The sequence below is a fragment of the Microtus pennsylvanicus genome, chromosome 1 (assembly GCF_037038515.1).
Source record: "Microtus pennsylvanicus isolate mMicPen1 chromosome 1, mMicPen1.hap1, whole genome shotgun sequence".
Taxonomy (NCBI): Eukaryota; Metazoa; Chordata; class Mammalia; order Rodentia; family Cricetidae; genus Microtus; species Microtus pennsylvanicus.
The window spans coordinates 72051633-72074746 of NC_134579.1; the positions used below are offsets into that span (position 1 = coordinate 72051633).

Here is a 23114-nt window from a genome sequence, read left to right on the forward strand (position 1 = left end):
TTCCTCCAGTCTCCACATGCGCGCGCACACACACGCGCGCGCGCGCACACACACACACACACACACACACACACACACTTTCAGCCTGGAATAATGTGATAACTTTTATTGTTTTAGGTGTGTGGGGGGGTTCGTGTCCTCTTTCTAATGGACAGAGTAGGTGATGGGAGTGTCTCCTGTTTCTGAGCATGCCATAGAAGGCTGATAGAGTGACAGCAGGGAGCTCTTGGTGTCCTCTACACACAGTAGAGCTAAGACGGGACAAGTTCTTCAAGTCCTATGGGCCTCAGGGGTCCTGTGTGTAGGGGATTGAAGGAAGTAGACTCAGGGAGGCCCCAGGCAGTCTCTCAACTGCTCTGTGAGCAGAACCTAAACCATCAAATCTCTAGTGCGTGTGTGCCACGAGGCCTTGCTGTTTCCCTCACGCTCACATGGTCAGCACTGGAGTGAAATCTCCCGAGAGTGAAGGCGGTACCATCCTAGAGGCAGCTCACTTTGTGGGTCCATCTCCCATTGAGCGCCAAGGTTTCTAATTAGAGATGTTTATCAGCTCAAATAGCCTACACTTTGAACATTGCAGACTTCTGGGAAGTTCATGACCCTTCCATCTAATCCAGTTCCATCCTTTACAGCTAGACATGTCTGGCATCCGTTAGTAAGTCCACTTTGAAGAGGCGAGCGCTGAATGTTTTCAAAGCGCTGAATAACATTATGCAATTTTATATGGCTCTATTAGAGTTCTGTGTCATTTCCCTCACTCTCAAAGTAGCTTTGCATAGGCAGAAGTTTTAGTCCCGCTAGCCAGCTCCCAAATAACCACACTTATTATTGATTATAAAAGCTTAGGCTGGGCGGTGGTGGCACACACCTTTAATTCCAGCACTCGGGAGGCAGAGGCAGGTGGATCTCTGTGAGTTCGAGACCAGCCTGGTCTACAAGAGCTAGCTCCAGGCCAGGCTCCAAAGCTACAGAGAAACCCTGTCTCGAAGAAAACAAAACAAAACAAAAGCTTGTCCTATAGCTTAGGCTTGTTTCTAACTAACTCTTATAACTTAACCCATTTCTATTAACTTACTTTCTACCTCGTGGCTTTATTACCTCATCTCCAATAGTGCTTGCTCTGCATCTCATAGTGTCTCCTGGAGACTCCGCCCTTCTTCCCAGTATCCTTTCTGCCCAAGAAATCTACCTAGCTACTGGCCGGTTAGCTTTTTATTAAACCAGTCCGAGTGACATGTCTTCTTAGTGTACAGAAAGGTTATTCTACAGTGATATTCAGATGAAAAAACACGAAGCTTAGAACATTCGTCCTCTTTGGAACTCCTGACTTAAGTTCCCCCCCCACACACACTGGCACCTGCTACAAGTAGGCTCTGCTCACAGCCCTCATCCAACAGAACTTGAGGAATTGGGCCCTCTCATTGCTGTCAGGCCTCCCTAGCTCTGCTGTCAACATGGGTTTGTGAAACATGACTTGTTTTTTTGCCATGCCTTTTCTCTCAAGATGATTGATATGAGGGGAGGGGGTAGTTATGGCTAAATCATAGCTAGAATTAATGAGTAAATGTGGACCCTGCCTTCAGCATTAAAAGTGGTTGGTGAGGCCGGGCAGTGGTGGCGCATGCCTTTAATCCCAGCACTCGGGAGGCAGAGGCAGGCAGCCTGGTCTACAAGAGCCAGTTCCAGGACAGGCTCCAAAGCTACAGAAAAACCCTGTCTCGAAAAACCAAAAAAAAAAAAGTGATTGGTGATAGAGTCAATTTATAGATAATCGTGAAGGGGAGATAGTTTGGGGGGGGTTGTTTGTTTGTTTGTCTGTTTGTTTTGAGAGGCTTTACCCTGTAAACAGCCTGGCCACAAACTTCGGATCCTCCCCCTCCTGAGTACTGGGATGGTAGGAGCATAGCACCGTGCTCACAGCAATTCTGAATTTCCTGATTGCTCTCTTTCTGGTAGGAAACGTGAGATTCCACTCCTTGAGAGCCTGGTGGAGGGAGACGTTGACTGAGGTGGAGCCAGCAAGCAGCATTAGATTGCCTTTTGAAATGGCTTGTGAATTTTATGACATTATAATGAAGTTTTCTCTCTGGGAAGCTTTGGTTTGCAGTCTAGAGTTTGCCTTGTCAGGAGAAGTGGTAATTTTAAAATATTTAAAATTTTTAACTATTTTAATAGAATATTTTAGTCAATAAAATAAAACATTTTTAACTTTAAAGTATTGTAAAAATGAAGATATTTCTAAAGCTTGAAATGAGGACATTTAACATTGCCACAATCATTTCTAAATTTAGGTAAAACTGATTATAAATGACAATTTTAGACAAAGTTAGACTTTGAAGGCTACACATAATTTTTCTTTAAATTGGAGTATTGAGACTGTTCCAGTTATTATTTTTTTAACCAGAAATTTTGACAGCAGGAAAGTAATAAGAAAAAGAAAAGAGGCTGTGACTGAGGGGCCATCCTGATGGCCGCCAAAGTTTCTCATTTATTAACAAAACACAAACAGAGAAGCCTAGCTGCTTTTTGTGGGGGGGGGTCTTGAAAATATTTGATAGCAATTGACTCTTGACTACCATGATGTCACCATCAGAAACCCATGAGAGAGACTCTAATATTAGATGTCTAAATATAATCCGCAAGTTCTCAACTTATTTCATGGATTCGGGAAAACACAGTTGGTATTATGTAAGAAAGGAATTATGAAAATCCGTCTTCTCCAGTCTGTTGGCAAGACAGCCTTTTCTTGTCTTTATATGTGTGGGGGGGAGTGTACACACATGTATGGGGGTCAGTGGGAGTGCACACACGTGTGGGTGTGGGTGCTAATGCATGTGTGTGCCATTGCATATTCAGTGGCGTTTGTGTGGAGATTGGAGAACAAATGTCAGAAGCTGCTTCTCTGTCCGCCATGTGTTCTGGGGGTCAGATTCAGGTTGTCGAAATTGACCTTATGAGAGATACCGATTGTCTCGGTCTCGGTAGAAAGAAAAGGATAATTATACATAGTATAATCACTAGAACTTAGCCAGACTCCTGAAAGTATTTTAGGAGCAAACATTGAGTCAAGGAAGATTTTGGTGGATCACCAGAACGCTTACTGTGGGTTAGCCTCCTGATGGGGTGGTTAAGTAGTCCTCTGAGAAGCGTGACCTCATACACCCAGCAGCAGGTAGCTAGGCGGGCAGTAGTCATTTAAATCCTTGTTGGAAGGAACAGCCCTTGTGGTACAGTATCTTTGTTAGGGTTCGTCCTGCTGGGGGGGGGGGGGCACTCTGAAGTAGTTTAGCAGCTAGGTAAGACAGAAAGGGCAAACTTAGCTTTCTGTACTCAGGAGTGTGGAGCCTCTGTGGATAATTCACCTTCAGTTTGAAAAGTCTCATTTCTTTGCCCTCTCAGAATCCATGTGGAATCTGTGGTGGGCTTCCAAACACAGCTCCAGCCACTTGTACTTGCTTTGTGAATTCAGAAGAAGCCATTTGCATTGTCTTAGTCCTTTTTCTGTTGCTGTTAACAGAATAACCCAGACTGGGTAATTTATTAAGACTACATAATTATGTATGTGTAACTATGTATATGTGTATCTCTAGTTTATTTTGGTTATTGGTTTTGGAAATTGAGAAGTATTTGGTGAAGCCTTCGTGCTAAGCCGAGGGAAAGGGAAGTAGATGGGAAGAGACAAAACCAAGAAGCTAGCTAGGTGCACTGAAGGGTGACCTTGTGGTTGCTCATTCAACCCCTGGAGAACGTTCTTCATTCATTGCTCCTTCCACGTGGAGCTCTTGCGATTGGACCCCTCCGTTCATTGCCATTACATGGGGAGACAGTCTGAGTTTTAGGGGGGGACAAAACAAGCCCAAACCATCACTGGGTACCACGTTCTGAGGCACTGTTATAGAGATGGGCCCTTCCTGATTGGTTGCTGGGAAAGGCTGGGAGCAGGCAGATGCAGTGAGCAGAGTCCTCCACAGACTCTGTGTTGTTAGTCTTTCCCTGGAGGACCGCTTAGTTACTGTATTCCTTTAATTCCCCTAAACCTGAATGCTTCCTATTCAGAACTAATATTTAGAATTACTTGAAAAAGACTTCAAAAAATCCTTTAATTTGAAAAGATGGTTCTGAATAAGAAATATATTGTAGCCAGATGGTGGCGGCGGCATATGCTTTTAATCTGAGCACTCAGGAGGCAGAGGCAGGCAGATCTCTGAGCTCAAGGCTAGCCTGGCCTATAGAGTGGGACAGAACAGCCAGGGCTACACAGAGAAACCCTGTCTCAGAGAAAGAAAAGAAGGAAGAAATGTATTACCACAGCCATTTGAAGCCTTTGAGAATGGATTCTTTGGAGAAGTCTCACTGAGCAACCCTGGCTAGCCTAAGTGCTGGGTGAAAGGGCGCTCACAGCTTGCTTCTTTTCAAACAAAAGGTTGCTCCCAGGTGTGGCCGTTGTCCTTGACCTTGAGTTCCAGGTGCTGGCCTGACTCAGAAGGGGTCCTGTATTGACTGCTGTCCTCTTTCTCCCTCCCTGGCTCCTTTTGTGTTTTCAGTGGTGCTTCACGCTCCACCTCCCACCAAGATCAAGCGGGAGCTGCATAGCCCCTCCTCTGAGTTGTCATCCTGTAGCCACGAGCAGGCTCTTGGTGCTAACTATGGAGAAAAGTGCCTCTACAACTATTGGTAAGTGGAGGTGAGGGAAGGGTGGGGCGGGCGGGGCGGGGAGTGCTGCTCGGGGAGGCTTTGTGAGCAGAGCTCTAGGTGTTGTCTAGCTCGCCTGGGGCAGAGCACGCCTGCCTTGCAGGTAATCTAGGTGTAGCCCGTCCATATTACGTGCTATCCACGATAGGCAAAACTTTCATTAAAACCCTGTAGCTCCACAGGGAACCAAGACCAGCTAGGGAAAGAGCCTGGGATCCTGGGCCATTTGATCTGTGAGTCAGGTAATCTACACTTCTTCCTGTCTGTCATATGTTAATGTGAACTTTAAGCACCAAGGAAATAATCTTCAAATCAGAATAAACAAAAAAGCCCCCACGCTTGTGCCCTTTACTTAAGAATATCCAGGCCCTAGGAATGAGGCTTTAATTTTAATCGTTCTTTGCACTCAGAAGGTAAACACAGATCTGCCTGGAACCCGAGAAGGCTTGTTTAATTCAAGTGCTGTTACCTTCCACAAAGATTTTGACCAGTTCCGAGGAACCCTGGGTTATTTTGGAGAGGGGACTGGAGAAGGCCCCTAAGTTCCCAGCCTCACCCATCCACCCCTGCACACGCAGACACAGAGAATTCTTTTAGAAGGAGGGAGAAAAGGAAACCGGAAGCAGAGGCTAAAATTATCTTTGAGAAAAATCACTAGAAGTGTTAAAGGCGTCCTTTGACGCAGAGCGCTTGTCACATTTCAGAGGTACAAATATTCCCCCAGGGCTGGAGCGATTTAACTATGTTAATGATGTCACTTCCTGGCAACAATGGGCTGCAAACTGGTGTTCTGCTGGACCTGGTTACCATGCAAATGCTTGACTGCAGCTCAATGGATCCTTCTCTCTTTCTTTTTACAGTGCCTACGATAGGAAGCCTCCCTCTGGGTTCAAGCCATTAACCCCTCCTACCACTCCTCTGTCACCCACCCAGCAGAGTTCCCTATTTCCCCCACCTCAGGCAACCCTGCCCACCTCAGCTCTTGCCCCTGGAGCTGGCCCAGTTCAAGGGGTGGGTCCTGCCCCTCACTCACTTCCAGAACCTGGGTCACAGCAGCAAACGTTCGTGGTCCCCCGGCCACCACATCAGCCCCTGCAAATGCCAAAGATGATGCCGGAAAGCCAGTATGCATCAGAACAGAGGTGGGTACTGCTCTGGGCTGTCCTTGGTTCCTTCTCCCGGGAGTTCCTCTGCTCATCAGGAGAGAAGCAGTTAGCCCTGGTGGCCAGTTACCTGTACAGTGACCGCTCCACTGAGGCCACAGTGAAGTAAGACTGCCGGTCCACAGTAGGTGTGGGCTGGTTATGGACCACCGTGTTCCAGAGGTACTCAGATGGTTTATAGGGTCACAGCAGCGTCCTTTGGAAGCTCATCCACCCGCCTCCAGCCGCAAAGGAGGATGGCTTGCCCTGGGTACACAGTCACGTGACCGCTACCCCCAAGTTTCAGACTGAGCTGAACCTCTCAGTTAATGCTACTCTTAACTGCAGTATTATCATTCTGTTTGCATCCTGGGGAAATTCTGAGTTCTAGGAGGCATTATTTATTATTCCTCATTTTTTAGCTTATTTCTGCAATCAACGGTTAGTGATAATATCTGCTTTTAGGGTACAAATTTCCTGGTTTCCTCCTAGGTAGTTTTATGTTTGCGTTGGAGGAAATTGTCTCTAGAGTCCTTCATTTGTCAAATGTAGAGAGGGGAGCCTGGCTTTCTGAGTTCTTTGTCTGTGGCAGTGATTCTTGGCCTTCCTAACGCTGTGACCCTTTAATACAGTTCCTCATGTCGTGGTGACCCCCAAACATAAGATGATTTTTGTTGCTACTTCATAACTGTAATTGTGTTATTGTTATAAATCGTAATGTAAATATCTGATATGCAGCCCCCGTGAAAGGGTCATATGACCCCCCCCCAGGGGTTGTGACCCACAGGTTGAGAGCTGCCGCTCTGTGGGATCTAGGAATTTGGCTGGTTATAGACTAATGCCTGTCAGACATTTTTACCTGTGTTGGATAACGGGGTAACTCAATCATGACAAGTGAGTGGAGTGGCGTTACCAAGGACTGCGAGGTGGAGAGCACTGTTCATGTCTGTCACACCACGTGTTGAGTCAGGGACACAGAGAAAGGAGGGTGTGGGTGGTTCGGCCCAGTGTCTGTCCAGAGGTTACTCAGTTGGTAACCTTAGCCCTGCCCCCACTGACTCTGACCTAGGTGATAGAGGTGGTTGATGGTCATTCCCATGGTCAAGCCAAGAGCCCCAATGAGCATTTGTGCTGTATGGTCCCCCGGGATGATCACCAAGCAGGGATAGGGTGAGACTTGCGATAGGGCAGACATGCTGGTTCCTGAACTTCCGCTGCCTCAGAAGCCCATCTGAGAGAGCAGCCGCCACCAGACCTTGGCAGTTGTCATATATTCGTAACCTCGTTCTTTTTCAAGAGAGTTTTTATGGAAAATGGATTTTTAGGTCAAAAGTAGTTGTACGTTTCCATTTTTATTTTACTGGTTTGGATGTTGTGTTTTTAAATGGCATCTCACTGATTCCCAATGCAGGAGTTACTAATGGGGTGGGGGTGGGGATTGTAGTGATTCTGTCCGGTGTTAGAAATGCCTAGCAAATGTGGGCAAAGGGAAGTTGCCTTGTTAAATCTGTTTGGCTCTCACTTTCCTCCCAGCCCTTGTTTCTTACCCTGAGCAGCATGAAAGCCTGTATGAACTGATCGCAGAGCTGAGGGAGAGCTCTCTCTCTGGAGTCTCTGTTGTCACAATGGCCGACTGAGAAGCCCAAGTATCAGTTGTAGAGTAGACTAGTCTCCTGGCTGCCCACCCTCCAGAAACAAGAAGGTTTGACTCCCTGGGACTTGTGACTGCCTGCCCTCGGGTCCAGAGGGAAAGCACAGAGGTATTTCTTTTCCACGATGACTCTGGTGTGAAGTGGCCTATCTGTCCTGAACTTCCTGCTGTTTACCCTTGGCCTGTAGTGATGATGGTCCTAAAACTACAAGACCTCATGGAGGTGACAGAGACGCGAGGAAACTGGGGTGAAAGGTGAAGTAGTGTGGAAGCTTCTACAGCAACGAAATGAGAGCTGTGCTCTCCCGAGCTCCGGCCTCCCCCAGAGCGGTGCAGTCTCAGGCTGAGTGCACACTGGAGGCTCTAGGAATGAGGAGGTGGAGGGAAAATGCAGATTCTTGCAGGGAGGGGTGGCTCAGTCTGAAAGTGCTTGCTGAGGCAAAAGCACAACCACCGAGTTGGATTCTCAGACCCCATGTGAAAAAGCCAGGGATGCTGGTCCCTGCTTGTAATCCTCCTGCTAGGGACAAGCAGATCCCTGGGGCGTGCTAGCCAGCCTGTGTAGCCTGCTTGGTGAGGTCCAGGTCCAGTCAGATACCCTGCTGGGGGTGGGGGAGGGGGCGGAATAGAACCTGAGGGATGACCCTGAAGTTGGCCTTCTGTTTCCCCACTACCACCACCTTGTACGTGCGTCCGTGCACGCGCGCAGGTACACACAGAAGCAGATTCCTTGTTCTTCCACCCTGGGACTGCGTTGGCAGATCTTGGCCATGACTTTCATGTCACTATAACACTTTGATATAACATGAAGAACGCGCTCTCCTACCTCAGCCGGGCACGCCTTTGTTAAAAGTAGTCTTTTTGTATGCTAAAGCGAACACAGCTCTGTTGTTGCTGCTGCTGCTGCTGCTGCTGCTGCTGCTGCTGCTGCTGCTGTTTAATTTTACATCAGCACAGTAAAACATGAAATGCCATTTGCCTTGTTTTTCTGATTGTTTTTGAGTTGCAAGGACCCCCACTAACAGCTGAGTGACCTCAGTGAGACCATTTTATCCCTGAACTTTGTTCCTCTCGTAAATGGCTGTGTCTTTGGAGTCCCTGCGTTATCTAGTCTCAGTCCATAGGCCAAGGTGTGTTTGTTTTGTTCGTGATGCACCTGGTCTGTCCAGGTGACGAGTCTGTGTCCTCTTCCATAAACAGCTTCCTAATTGCCCCCCAGTATGTTTGCTGAGAGTCTTGGTCATTTGCATTGGTCGTGCTCTGAACAGCTAAAACACAATATAGTCAAATTATGTTCTTAATGCTCCGTATGATCTGCCTATAGAGTTCTTCACAATGCAGTTTATTTTTAGAAGATAAATACCGTATTTGCAAGCTGTGATTTATATTGGTGGTTCCTTCCACGTGGCGTGGGAGGGAATCTTTGTGTATTTGGCAAGCTCCAGCAGATTTCCATCTTCTGCTCCTTGAAGCTGTGTTTGTCCTTCAGCCAGATCAGTCTTGATGGTCACAAGTGCTGAGAGCATAGCGCTGTTTTCTACCCACAGCGTGGCTGCGTGTGTTTTCTTCTGTCTTTCCTCGTATCCTATCTCACTGTAGCTCCACTTGAAGAAGCTTCACAGTGTAGCTGCAGAGGCTTCACCGAAAACATTGCTCCCTCTAAGAATCTTGAAATGCCATGCGGTCTCCCACACTTGACATCAGGAAAAGCAGAAACTCAAGACAAAACTTAAGAAAATGTTCCTGAGGTGGGGGAAGAAAAACAAAAGCAAAAGTGCTTTTGAGTAGCGTGAAAGAGCATCCATACTGTGGGGCTAGGGTGTTCATTCTCTATCTGTAGAGCCTAGGCTCCAGGAGGTCAGCCATGTTGATTCATTCAGTACAGCCATGTTGGTTCATCACAGCCATGTGGGTCAGCACAGCCATGTTGATTGATTCAGCACAGCCATGTTGTCAGTACAGCCATGTGGGTCAGCACAGCCATGTGGGTCAGTACAGCCATGTTGGTCAGTACAGCCATGTGGGTCAGCACAGCCATGTTGTCAGTACAGCCATGTTGGTCAGCACCTTTTGGAAGAGGACCGTCCCAGCCTGCTGAGAACAGTGTCCTGCTGTGGGAACTGTTTAATCCAGGCCTAAAGCCTGGGTTGAGCTGTTTTCTCAAACCTGACTTCCTCTTGGAGTCCATCCCTACAGCCTGCCCTTCACCTTGCCCTTCAGATCTTGTGTAGTCACAGGAGAGGTTGTCTAGAGTCAGGCATGTGACCCGGCCTGGGGTGTAGACCACAGTATCCTCACCACAGGGCTGCCTAACAGCTTGCTCACTTCGGGGACTGAAACCGAGTGTCTTGGATTCTTTTGTTTTGTTTTGAGACAGGGTTTCTCTGTGTATGTAGCCCTGGCTGTCCTGCAACTCACAGAGATTCACCTGCCTCTGAAGTACTGGGATCAAAGGCATAGTTCTATTTTGTTGTGTTTCCTGAATTGTTAATGAAACCTTCATTGACAAACTGAAGACCTTTCTTCTGGCAGCTGAAGGAGAGGGTGTTCTGACTTCCAAAGCTGGTTTCCAGCATTTCGCTGCTTACTTTCTTTTTGTTGTTGTTCCCTTTGTCAAGCTAAAGGAAACTTCCTTCCACCCCTCAGGAAAAGTTAATGGAATCAGTGTTGAAATTTGTCAATGCCTTTAATAATGTACATTGCACTGATTTATATGAAACCACCCTTGCATTATGTGGCAAACCCAGTTGATCTCTTTTTACGTTTGTATTTTGGAGCTTGTGTGGCGCAGCACGTGTACGGAGGTCAGAGGCCAACTTGGGAAAGTCCCCTGGCTCCTTCCACTTTAGGTTTTAAGGGATAGCTCAAGTTGTTGGGCTTGGTACAAGCTCCTTGCAGGCTGAGCCCTCCCTGCTCTGTAGTCAGTCATATGCAGTTGCTGAACTTGGCTTCCCGTGTGTTTAGGGCCTCTGCCTCTAATTTGTGATTGAGAATAAGGTGGTTTTTCATTCTCGCAGGGGCCTTGTTAGGCTTAGCACTGGAGCTGTGCTCATCAAATGAGTTAGAAGATGCCTTTATGTTTGGACTATTTCATGTAGAATCTGAATGATTATTTGAAGTTGTTTCAAGATTTACTGGTAAACTTATTCTTGGCATTCTTGTTGTGGCTAGCACTTAAATTTTTTTTTTTTATCTTTTAGAGTTTTGCTTTAAATGTCTATGTAGTTTAATCTGTTAAGTGTTTTCTGACCAACAAACCTCTCCACCGACTCAGTAATCCAACAAACTAAAAGATGTCCAGGTTTAATGGATACAAACACTCCGGAGTGGCCCCCCAGGAAAACATGGAGGCAGGGGAAGAGGGGGAACCGGATTGACAGACCACCGGAGAGGGAAAGGGGGAGACCACGTGCTCATTCTTTGGGGGGGGGCTGCTTAAATAGCCTGTGGGAGTGGTCTTGACCCTCTCTGGGGAGGGGTCATTGTTTGGCAGCTTTTTTGGGGGTGGAGTTTGGACTGAGGCAACTCCCAGGAAAAAGGGCTTTGACAGGGAACTTTCCACCCCACATTCCAAAATGGATGCCAGGAGCTGGGGTGAAGCCCCCAGCTAAACATAATCTAATAAAAACTTAAAGATATTTGCCCATTTATGTGTTTTAAAATTAATTAGCACAGAGTTGTCCATAATATCTTTTAAAAATTGGATTTTCTGTCATTTTGACTTGGAATTTTTGACGCCTTGACAGACCCTGCTGGCTTCTCAACAGAAACATCTAGCCTCACGAGTCAAGTACCGTCTGTCTGTCTTAGTTTCTTTCTGGTGTCTGTTCTGTCTTCTGTAAATGAGTCCGCAGTTACACGGCTGCCTCAGCCCTAATTCTTTTCCACTAACCCTCCTTTAGATACGTTGCCTTAGTTGTGGAGGTTTGTCGTTTAAGGGTTTGCTGTCACAGCTTTTAACTTTAAACCTTGTACAACTTTATTCTTAGCTCCTAAAGCTGCATTCCTCTGGTGCGTTGGCCAGTGTGGTTTGTATTTAGATGTCACTAATAGGGTGTTGAAAGCGGTTGCAGGAACTTGCCCAGGACCTGAGTGCAGGTCCCACATCAATTGCCTGCAACTTCAACTCCGGGGGATCTGATGCCCTCCTACGGCCTTCAAGGGCACAGACACGCACATAAAAATATTAAAATACATCTTTAAAAGACAAAAACTGAAGCCGGGTAGTGGTGGCACACACTTTTAATCTCAGGAGGCAGAGGCAGAAGGATCTGTGTGAGTTCGAGGCCAGCCCGGTCTACAAGACCTAGTTACACCACAGACTCCAAAACTATAGAGAAACTCTGTCTCGGCGCGGGGGGTGGGGGGCACACAACAGCAACAAAAACTTGTAGGCCTGTAGCTCTGGAGTTATGCAGACTGAGAGGCCTGGAGTTGAACCCCCATCCTGCTACTTGGGTGATTCCAGCAGTGTTTCCCCTGTGCTGTGACCCCCACAGGCTCTGTTCTGGTGCCTGGCTGATTTTACTTGCCCCCCCCTTTTCAGATTTAGGGGATGGGGAGTGATTGTGGAACCCCAAAGCCAATAGAGTCAGACCTCTCCTTCCACCGTGTGGGTCCCGGGGAACAAACTCAGATGGTCAGGCTCGGGAGATGTCTTTATTGCTGAGATAACCGTCTCGCTGGCTTTTAAATTTTTTAAATGTCGCTTTGGAGCCCGCAAGATGTCACAACAGGTAAATGTCTGCTACACAGCTTGACAACCCAAGCCTGGATCCCTGGAACCTACATGAAAGAAAGGTGGGAGGAGAGAAGTAGGTCCTGATATTTGACCTCTGCCCTCTGCTGCCATGAGCCTACCCAATCATACACACCCACGTAATAACAAATAATTTTTAAAAATATGACATTACTATAAATACACTTCTAACAAAAGGATTCTTTCCTACAGTATGGATACCACAAACGTACAGACTTCAGTTGCTGTATTTTTACAGCTTTTGCATTGGAGTTATGCCTGGGTGTGGGGACTCTTGCCCCTGCAGCTCGCCAAATCTGCCTCACTTTTCTTCTCAGATGGGCATAAATGAGTCACTCAAAATTAAAACCCAACATTCTGTCCCTCAAAAGGGGATATGGTGGACAATTCATGGGCCTTACTTTGATCGGTGTGTGTGGCCATCCCCTGACCTTATGAGGCCTTGGTATTTGCATAGCTTGGAGTGCGTAGATTTTGGCTGGGAGTCTGAAGGTCTCATGTATTGAGAACTTAGTGTGCTCTGCCCAATAACATGCATTATCTTATGTGATCTTTACAACAGATCTTTGGGGCAGGTGTCCTGGTCATCCTTATTCCGCTGGTGAGAAGAAAATGAAGGCTCAGAGCAGTTACGTAACTTGCCTTAGTCACGCGGGGAGCCAGTGGTAGAGACTGGCTTTCAGCGCAGCTTGTGACCTCACTGCCAGGCTCTCGCTTGCCTCTGCTGCTTCTCTGTTTTCCATCATGTTCTCTTAGCCATTACCAGTGAGATTTAAGCGTGTGGCGCAGTTCTTGTGGAACCTTACCCATCGTCTCTGGGTGACGTGACCTCTGAACCGCCCGCGTTTCACCTGCCAGGCATAGACACTCGGTGCCCTGCACTGAAGCTGTACTTTTCCTCTTGCTTCTCTTGCCATTGTGTTTATTCTGTGTGCTGGCAGCTGAGACCAAAAAGGAAATGCAGAAAGAGAACCTAACAGTTTTCATAACGTAAACCAAATGTTGGTGGTGTGGGCGTGCTCTTGAGAGGGAAGGCGCTATATAAATCTGACAAATAAATAAATAATTTGGCCTTTAAATAAACTGGCACTCAGAAGCCTTGCGCCAGAGTCTGTCCCTTTGCTCACCCAGTGTGCCCCCCGTGAGCCACACTGGGGTCACGGGTGGGGTGGGAAGAGGAGAGGCTGGTGTGATTGGGCTGCTCTCCTTTGGGGATGATCTCAGCAGCATCTTGGTCGGGACTGTTTTATGTGGACCACACGTTCTTGGATGCTTCAGAAAGATCGCTGGGGTGGGGGGGGGGGGTGAGGTTCAGATGAAGGCCAGTGAGTAAAGTTCACAGGATGTGTTTGGAGGATGAGTACTGAATTACTTTATTAATCTCTGAGAATAGCAGTTACAGCTGCAAGCTCCGAGCCAATCTTTTTTCAGATATGTTGGTCTCGTGACCTGCCCCAGGCTTCCTTTTCCACCCCCCTTCTGGAAACACGCATTGCGGAGCAGTGCTGGTGAAAGACTGCCCTGTCTTTGAGTTCTATCCAGGCCTTGGCTTCGTAAATCCTAGAACTCAGCTGGGGGGAGGGAACAGTTGCTGAATAGGGCCCATGGAAGCATCCTCTCCTAAGGAGGCCATTCCAGGCCAGCTCTAGAGTTACATTCTGGAAGGCGAGAAGGTGAGGATAAGCGGAAGCAGGACCGTTGGTCCCGCCAGCTGCCAAGGCTCTGGTTACAGACCTGAGTGGTGTGGGCCATCTTGGAGCCATCAGACAACTGACTTGTGGCGGTCACCTCTGAAGGAGCAGGAGAAGAGAAACCGGGAGGGGCTGTTCCTGCTGCTGTTCTTCCAAGTGACAAAGGGTTTGGACAGCTAATAAGAATAAAGCCTCTGTGTGAGGGTGTCAGATCTTGGGGTTAGAGACAGTTGTTAGCTGCCCTCACACAGACGTACACGTAGGCAAAATACCAGTGCAAATTAAATAAAAGTAAAATAAATTACATAAAGAAAGAATAAAGCCTCTGCAATATCTTTGTGTTGTTTTGAAAGACCCCAGTTCAGGTTTTGAGCTGCTGACTGAGGCTGTATTTGAAATGTCTGCCCAAGCGTGAGTTGCATGCATATGTGTGCTCACTTGGAGACTCTTAAATGACAGGAACTTTAGAACTCGGGTTTCTGCTGAAATAGTGTACCCGTGCCCATTGAACCTCACAGTGGTGGGGTGTTGAGAGTGTTGGCTTTTCTGTCTGGGAAGGCAGAAGAACATACATGTGTAAGTTGCTCAGGGATCACATTCTAACGTGGTGGTTTTTATGGGGCTGCTTGCAGGCGGGGTTAGTAGGAACTCACCCAAGAGCAGTCCCGTGCTGTGCGCTGATCTTGCTGATCTCGGGGCTTTATCTGTGCCCAGATCTCTAAGGTTAAGGGTTTAAGTCTTGATGCTCTAGAAATCTGTTAGCCACCTGTTGACACAGATTGATTCCAATCTAAGTCCAGTTGTTTGATTACATCTATTAACAAGAACCATGTCTTTTGTTTTCTTAATCTTAGCAATTCTGACTGGGGTAAGATGGAATCTTAAAATAGTTTAGTTTAGCTTGCCTTTCTCTGATGGCTGAGGGTGGCCAACATTTTAAAATGTCTTTCTTAGCACGTGTTCTTTTTCTAGCCCATGATTTAATGGGATCTTTTGTTTTCTTGGTGTTTACCTTTAGTGTTTAGTTCTTTGTATATTCTAGATACTAATCCTTTGTCAGCGGTAACCTAGCAAAGACGACCCCCCCCCCATTTGATGGCCTCTTCCATCATTAACAGCTTCCTGCAATACAGAAATTTGAATTTCGTGGAGTCCTGATTGACTGATGGTTTTGGCTCCTATTTAGGAAGTCCCTACCTAAGGCTGTATCCTGAAGTGTACTCCCTACTTTTTTCTTGTAGAAGTTTCAGAGTTTTGGGTCTGACGTTGAGATCCATTTGAAGTTGACTTGTGTGCAGGGTGAGTGGCAAGGATGAAGCTTCATTCTCCATGTAGCTGCCTAGTTTGACCAGCACCGCTTTGTCTGTTGAAGACAACAGGAACAAGAACTTAGTTTTGGGTTCATGATGTCAGCTTCTATTCTAGTGGCATGCTGTTTCTGCTTATGGTGTGTCTGACTTGAAATCAGCGGTGATGATAGCTCCCACAGTGTTTGCGTTGTTTAGGATTGTTTTGGCCGTTTGGGTTTTTATTCCCTATGAATTCTAAGATTTTTTTCAATATCTGAAAATTTTTGAGTTGGAATTTTGATGGGGATTGCTTTGAATCTTTAGATTGCTTTTGCTAGGATGGCCATTTTCACGATATTAACCCTACCAATCCATGTGCTTGGGAGGTCTCTCCATCTTCTGGTAACTTCTTTAGTTTCTTTCTTCAGAATTTTAAATTTTTCATTGTATAGGTCTTTCACTTCCTTGGTTAGTCTGATCCCAAGGTAATTTATGTTTTTAGTCAAAAAAAAAATGTTTATTATATTTATTTATTGCTGTGTAAGTGTATACACCACACAGCATGTGTGTGGTCAGAGAACAGTTTATAGGAATCAGTTCTCTTCTTGTACCATGTGGGTCTTGGACCAAATCCTTGTGGCAAGTGTCTTTCCCATTGAAACATCTCACTAGACAACTTCATCTTTTTTCTCCTTCTTTCTTCTCCTCTTCTCTCCTCCCCTCCCCTCCCCCTTTCCTCCGTGTACAGGATAGAGGCCAGAAGAGGGTATCCAGTCTTTTGGAGCTGGAGTAGAAGCAGTTGAGGATTGCCCAGTAGGGTTCAGAAACTGGTTGGAGTCCTTTGGAATAGGAGCGAGTGCTCCAAGCCCTCTCTCTGGCCCCCTTTTATGATCGCTAATAAACTTTTTATTTATGGCCTTTACTATTTCATGACTGATTTTCCCGTCTGCCTCACGCACTCAGTGACTTACCCACTCTTCTGCTGTAAAGAGACGCCATGACCAAGGCAACTCTTAACAAAGTGAGGTGTTTAATTGGGGCTTGCTTACAGTGTCAGAGTTTATTATCATCTTGGCTGGGAGCATGGCGGCAGGCAAGCAGGGTGCTGGCAGAGGAGTGGAGAGCTTCATCCTGATCTATGGGAAAGAAACTCTGGGCTTAGCTGGGCTTTGGAGACCTCAGAGCCCACCCCCAGTGATACACACTTCCAGCAAGGCCTCACCTCCTGATCCTCTCAAGCCTTCAAGTACTGCCACTCCCTAGTGACTAAGCATTCAAATAAATGAGCCTGTGGGGGCCATTCTCATTCAAACCACCATGCTGAGATGCTGATCCTCAGTTAGCTTTTGAAAGATATGGTGATACTCACCTGTAATCCTAGCATTCAGAAGGCTGGGGCTGGAGGGGCTGGAATCATCCTGAGACTCAGGCAAACAAACAGGTAAAAAAAAAAAAAAAGTAAGAGCCCTGTCAACATTGCTATGTTCCCAGTTTTACTCTTGATTTTGTTTCTGGCATTTTCTGGCTATCACAGGTGACTTTTTTCACTTCCCACTTTGTGTTTTACTTTTGATTTCATGTCCATGTTTATCTTGATGGTTTCTGAAGTTAGCATAACTTCTCTCACCCCGGCTTGTGTAAGTCCTCATATATATTTACTTCATAATAGGAAATCTTTTAGCTGTACGATGCTTTAGACTGTAGTATAAAATGGAACTTAACTTTCCTTACAAATTTGAAATGCCTAATTTAACAGGTAATAAAAGTATATTTTGCAATATTCTTGACAGTTCTTGATTTTTTTTTAAAAAAAAATCGGTTTCTTTGATCTACCAGTTGACTTTTCATTTCTTATATTGTAATTATGGCAGTTTTATGCTATGTACCCATACCAAGTAGGTCATTAGTTCTTTTCAAAATTGGTGGGCCAGCGAGATGGCTCAGCCATTAAAGGTACATGTTATATACGCTCAGCATGCCCTGAGTTCCGTCTTCAGAACCTATGTAAATGCAGAAAGAATGACTCCACAGAGTGATCCTCGATCACGTGTGTCACGGCACATGTACCCACGCACCCGTGTCCACGTACATACACACATTAATAATGGAACAACATACTTTCTTAACTTAGACATTAATTCATCTTTTTAAACCAGATGTGTGGCCAATGCCCAATGCTGAATCATAGTAAGTATTCATTTTGTATTAAACGGTTTAACTTTTTCCTTCTTCCAGATTTCAGCGACAGCTGTCTGAACCCTGCCACCCCTTCCCTCCTCAGTCAGGAGTTCCTGGAGATAATCGCCCCAGCTACCACCGACAGATGTCGGAGCCTATTGTCCCCGCTGCTCCCCCACCCCTTCAGGGATTCAAGCAGGAATACCATGACCCGCTCTATGAACACGGGGTCCCTGGGATGCCTGGTCCTCCAGCACATGGGTTCCAGTCACCAATGGGAATCAAGCAGGAACCCCGAGATTACTGCGCCGATTCAGGTTAGCATAAACTCATTGTATTGGCTTTTATATTCTCAAATTCATCTGTCTGATCAGTATTGAGTCCGTTGTCTGCGATGCTTTAAGTAGTCGTTGTTTAAGAATTGTCTTCAGCTATTGGTGTGCAGCTCAGTATATAGAATACAATATCCTAAATTCCATGCCCAAAACTACCAAAACAAACAAACAAAAAAAACTGCCCTCAAAGAACTTAATGAGTTAATTACTGATATTCAGAAGTGTATATAATATACCTCTGAGTCAAAGCTGAGGATTGCTGGACTCATACTTGGATGATGCCCTACCCTTAATGGCACTGGACACAAGAAACACAATTTGTGTTTCCATATATTGTGGCTTTGTTGTCAGTACAGCCGACCCAGGTAGAGCTGTGACCTGTGAGGGTCACTGCTGCTTGTCTAGGAGCTTCAGCATATGAAGAGGCTGTTTGACCTCTCTTCTCTGTGTCTTGTGGGCCAGACCCATTGGGACCCCAGAGGAAAGCACACGTGGAGCCTTGCAGGCTGGAGGTATAAAAACACGTTTCTCCCCTTTGCTGAAGTGTTCCTAGTCTTTCCTGGCTGTTAGGCGCTTCTGCCTTTCACTGTGGACTTTTGTTAAGCCCCTTTGGAAGGTTGGATCAATCTGAAGCTGAATGGCCCTTGTGGGTGGAGTGGGGTATAGAATCGGCTCTTGGTCTCTGATAGAACACATAGATTGCACCATTTGGGGGGAATCGAGAAGGTAGGGTGAGGGAGAAACTTACCACATTCTGATGGAAAGTAGCTGCTGGGGAAAGTCATGATGGTAACATTGATCCTTTTGGGCTAGCATTGACACACGCACGTGATTATTCATTTATTTTTATAATATTATATAATAAATGTTACATATATGTGAATATATATATGTATATATATATATAATTGCAAGCTTAGTTTAGTTATGTGCTTGTATCAGTGTATGTGAGTTCCTCCAAAGACCAGAAGCGTCAGATCCTTTGGAGCTAGTGTTGCAGGTTACTGTGAGCCTGATGTGGATGCTGGGAGTTGAAGCTCAGGTCCTCTGGAAGAGCAGTATGTGCTCCTGACCATTGAGCCATCTCTCCAGCACCCCTGTCCCCCCACTGACAAATTTTTATCTGTCTCAATCAGTTTTTGGTGTCATCCCATTCCCTTGAAGAAAAGCAAGCATCACGTCGGAAGCCTTGTCCCAGTGTGCTCTCGGGTCACTGTCTTCTCATGGGACTTGAAGAGATCGCTCAAAGAGTGTGGTTTAGTTTCAGCCTAGCAGATCCAACATGGAGAAAACATGCTTGCCAAACTACAGTACCCACCCTGCCAGTTCTCATCCTGGCTTCAACGCTTTAGTTCCACTAATCCCTTCGGCCTTAAATACCCTCATCTCTGGCAGCAGAATTGGCTGTGAGCATCAGTGGCCAAAGGAGCAGACTGGGAGAGGTCTAAAGCGATCATCCTCCCCCACCCCATCCTAAAGCCCCTTTGAAAGCTGGCTTCTCGTGTTACCGTTAGCTTTCTGGCCAGAGGCGTTGTTAGCCAGTTTCTGAAATGAGTGAGATGGGGACAAAGCTGCTGTCTTCTTTCTCCTGCGAGTCCTGATGAGGCGGTCTTGCTTGCAGGTGTTGGGTTCTGGTGTTTACCATATTGTTTGTTAGCCTGGTACCCTTCCACAGAACAAGGCCCCAAAGACTTGCCCTTTGTCGTGGGTTGATTCTTAGTTGCTGTAATAAAACACTCATGAAAAGCAACTAGGTGGTGCAGGGAGTGGGGTTGAGGGTTAGGTATTCGGCTGTCCATCACCATTGAGGGATGCCAAAGCCAGAACTGCAGTAGAGGCCACAGGAATGCTGCTATCTGGCTTGATTTTTTTTTCTTCATGGCTTCCTTAGCTTGCTTTCTTACACACTTCCAGGATGATCTGCCTCAGATATGCACTTCCCACAGTGGGTCAGGCCCTCCCATATCAATCATTAATCAATAAAATGCCCCACAGGCCAATCTGACAGAGACAGTTGCTCAGTGGAGGCTCCGTCTTCCCAAGTACCTCTGATTTGGGTCAAGTTGGCAAGAGATACACAGCATGGCCCTGGAGCGTGGGTTTAAGGGCTTTGCTGCCCGGCGTATCCTCTGCTGTTCTGTAGGGACAGTGAAGAATGTGTGCATCTGTGCTTCTCTTTCAGAAGTGCCTAACTGCCAGTCCTACATGAGAGGAGGAGGGTATTTCTCCAGCAACCATGACGGTAAGGAGCTCGCTTTTGCCCTTTTACAGTTAATTTGGTTGGGGGCGGGGGCCGTATGTGCCACCACATACGGGGAAGTTGGAGGATTTCCTCTTCCTCCTTTTCTTTTTTTCTCCTTTAGTTTTTTTGGTAATGCATATGCTTAACTTAGAATTACTCTTGTTTCCAAACTGAGCTCTGAGGTCAGTGGTTAGGCCTTCCGCAGCTCATGCGTCTGAGAGTTCCGTGATAGGAATCGGCAGTTACTGTGAGCCAGCCGCCTAAGCACGGAGGCTGTAGTCGTTGTGAATGGCAGTAGCCCTCACTGTGCACAGTTCCTAGGGTAACACGAAGAAAAGGGGAACTTGGTGTCTATGTTTACAGCTGTGTCAGCCTAAACTGGGCCCTTAGGTCTCAGGTCAGGAGGTTTTGCATGGGTCCAAGGACATCTTAGGAAAGGATTGTAGGGCGCGTTTCCGCTTTTCCCTTAGTTTGGGTGGGTAGCACATCATCGGAATGATGATGTAATGGATGATTGTTGAAAGGGAAGTCACTGCTCTTCAGCCTTGAGAGGGCTAGAGAGAGAGAGCTGGCTGCTCGCAGGAAGGGATGGCAATAAATAGGACAGTTGCGAAGACTCTTCAGGGGTCTGCTGTGTACAAAACACAACAGGGCGCAACAGAGGTGTTTTCTCATTGGATAAACTTAAGGACACCTAGGAGGGAAAAAAAGTGATTTGCCGACAAGCATGAATTAATGTCCTGCCTGAAGTTTATTGAATAAATGCGCATTAAGGTTTAGCCAGTCTAGCCAGTTAGCAGTGAGCTCTGGCTTTAGTTTGAGGCCTTGTCTCCAGAAAATGAGATGAAGGTGATAGACAATGTCTGACATTGACTTCTGACCTCCAGACGAAAGGTTTCACACAACCACATACACAAAGGATGAGCGCTGGATGCTGTCTGTTCAGGCTCTAGTCCACAGTCCCTTTAGAACTGACTAACTGGTCTGAGAGCAAGAGCGGTGGGCAGAGCTGGATCTGTGACCATATCTTTCTTAACACCAAGCTAATTGGACTAACAGTAATACAAAGCATTCAAGATGCTGGGCGGGGGTGTAGCCTGGCTGGTAGAGGGCCACCTACCAATCAAGAGGCTCTGTTTGAGCCTACGAGCACAGCACAGAGCCAGGCTCGGAGGCACAGACCTATAATCTTAGCACTCTGGAGGTGGAGGCAGGAGAATCAGAAGTTCAAGGTCATCCTTGGCAAACACCGAGTAAGGGTTAGGAAAGGTGGCTCAGCAGTCAGAGGTGCTGCCAAGCCTCCCGCCACGAGTTTGATCTTCAGGATCCACTTGGTGGAAGAAGTAGTTCTGGCAAATTGTCCTCTGACCTTCAGTGTGGCACGCAGTATGCCCTCTAACGTCATGCGTAGAGTTTTTAGAAGATTGGTAGATATCGTGTAGCACATAGCCTCAAGGAAATGATCAGAAAGGAGCTGGAATCCAAGCGTTTCTAGAGAACCTTCCTTTGCTTTTCTGCTACTTTTGTTCACAGTACAAACCTTCATAGCTTATTCTTTCTGTCAGCAATAAATATGGATTACACATGGTTTAGAGAACATAGACTATAAGAGAATATAAAATTCAGATTTCGCTGTTCAAAGGAAGTCATGAACTTGCTTTTCTGTGCATACATCTATATAGAACTGTACAGATCATGCCAGGACTTCTTTTATCGAGTCTTTTAGCGGGAGTCATTCATTCGCTGCGTGTTTACCTTGTTCCCAGCCCTTTCGTAAGCGGTTTACTTGCATGCAAGCCATTTGATCATCCAACAGTCATGTAAGATGGATGTTGTTAGCTGTTGAAACTCGAAGAGTTCACAAGATTCACTCTAAATGATAGGGCTTGGAAGGTGGTAGACCCCAAAATTCTGAGACAAGCCCCTCAGGGCCCAGAACCCAACCTTCATCTCACTCCACATCTGTCCAGTGAAATCACCGAGATCCAGTATCTCTCAGCAGCTTCTTCCATGGTGGCTGCATAGTTCGTACTGTGTGAGGGTGCATTTGCCTATGACCTTCTTGTTAAATTTTAAATATTCAGATACCTCAGCAAAATAATTACAAATGAACATTCATCTAATTCATTTAATTAAATCTTTCCGTGTTTCCTTGATTACTTTTTGAAGCTAAATTCCCGACCCTTGTGGGTTGAAGGGCCAAGACATTTTTGAGATGTCTACTGTCAGGTTTCATGAAGGCCAGCATTTTGTCTGTCTCCAGTGTGTAGTTGCCAACTTTTGGACTTGTCTGAAGAAGTAATTGGATGGGAATCCGGGGGGGAGGGGCACAGTGTGAGAGGAGGATAATTGAGCTGTCAGAGCTGCAAGGACCATTTGCAGAATGCATAGCTCCTGCATGAATGGATGGCAATGGCAGATCAGTCCATTCATGTGATGGGAAGGAGCCCTGTGGGGCCGAGAGGAAATTTCCAAGCTGAAAGGCCCGAGAGGTCTACACTGGGCTAGAAGTTACTCTTCTTGACAGCGCGGTGGAGTCAGGACCTCCTTTCCAGCATGGAGATAGGGAAGTACTTTTCCATAGAGTGGATCTCCTGAAGTATGTTTCATTTCTGTCAAACACATCCATCCACATAAATACATTAGAGCTCTGTCTCCCCCACACTGGTGGCACCAGCTTCCCTTAGAGCTTGGATAGACAAATTCCCAAGAGCCCCTGTCTTAGTTAGGGTTCCTGTTGCTGTGGCCAAACACACTGGCCAAAAAGCAAGTTGGGGAGGAAAGAGTTTATTTCATTTGGCTTAGACTTCTTCCACATTGCTGTTCATCACTAAAGGAAGTCAGGGCAGGATTCCGGAGGCAATGCAGAGGCCATGGAGGGGAATGCTTACTGGCTTGCCTCCTATACCTTGCTCTGGGTATAGGAAGCAAGGATCACCAGCCCGGGCATAGCACCACCCACCATGGCCTGGGCCCTTCTCCGTGGATCACTGATTGAGAAGATGCCTTACTTGATCTCATGGAGGGATTTCCTCTACTGAAGCTTCTTCCTCTCTGATGACTCTAGCTTGTGTCAAGTTGACGTACAAAACCACCTAGTGTAGCTATTGAATCAAAGGCTCCAACATGGAGCCC

At 46.5% G+C, this 23114-nt stretch overlaps 1 protein-coding gene across 4 annotated transcripts in view; it reads left to right on the forward strand.

Annotated features, from left to right (window-relative positions):
* The window catches only part of Etv5 (ETS variant transcription factor 5), a 64110-nt gene that overhangs the window by 23956 nt on the left and 17040 nt on the right, over positions 1-23114 (forward strand). For all 4 annotated transcript variants that reach the window (XM_075967935.1, XM_075967942.1, XM_075967949.1 and 1 more), the window contains 4 exons: positions 4545-4674; positions 5553-5834; positions 17460-17719; positions 19920-19979. In XM_075967935.1, the coding sequence (XP_075824050.1) occupies positions 4545-4674; positions 5553-5834; positions 17460-17719; positions 19920-19979 (732 nt within the window). The remainder of the gene's footprint in view (positions 1-4544; positions 4675-5552; positions 5835-17459; positions 17720-19919; positions 19980-23114) is intronic.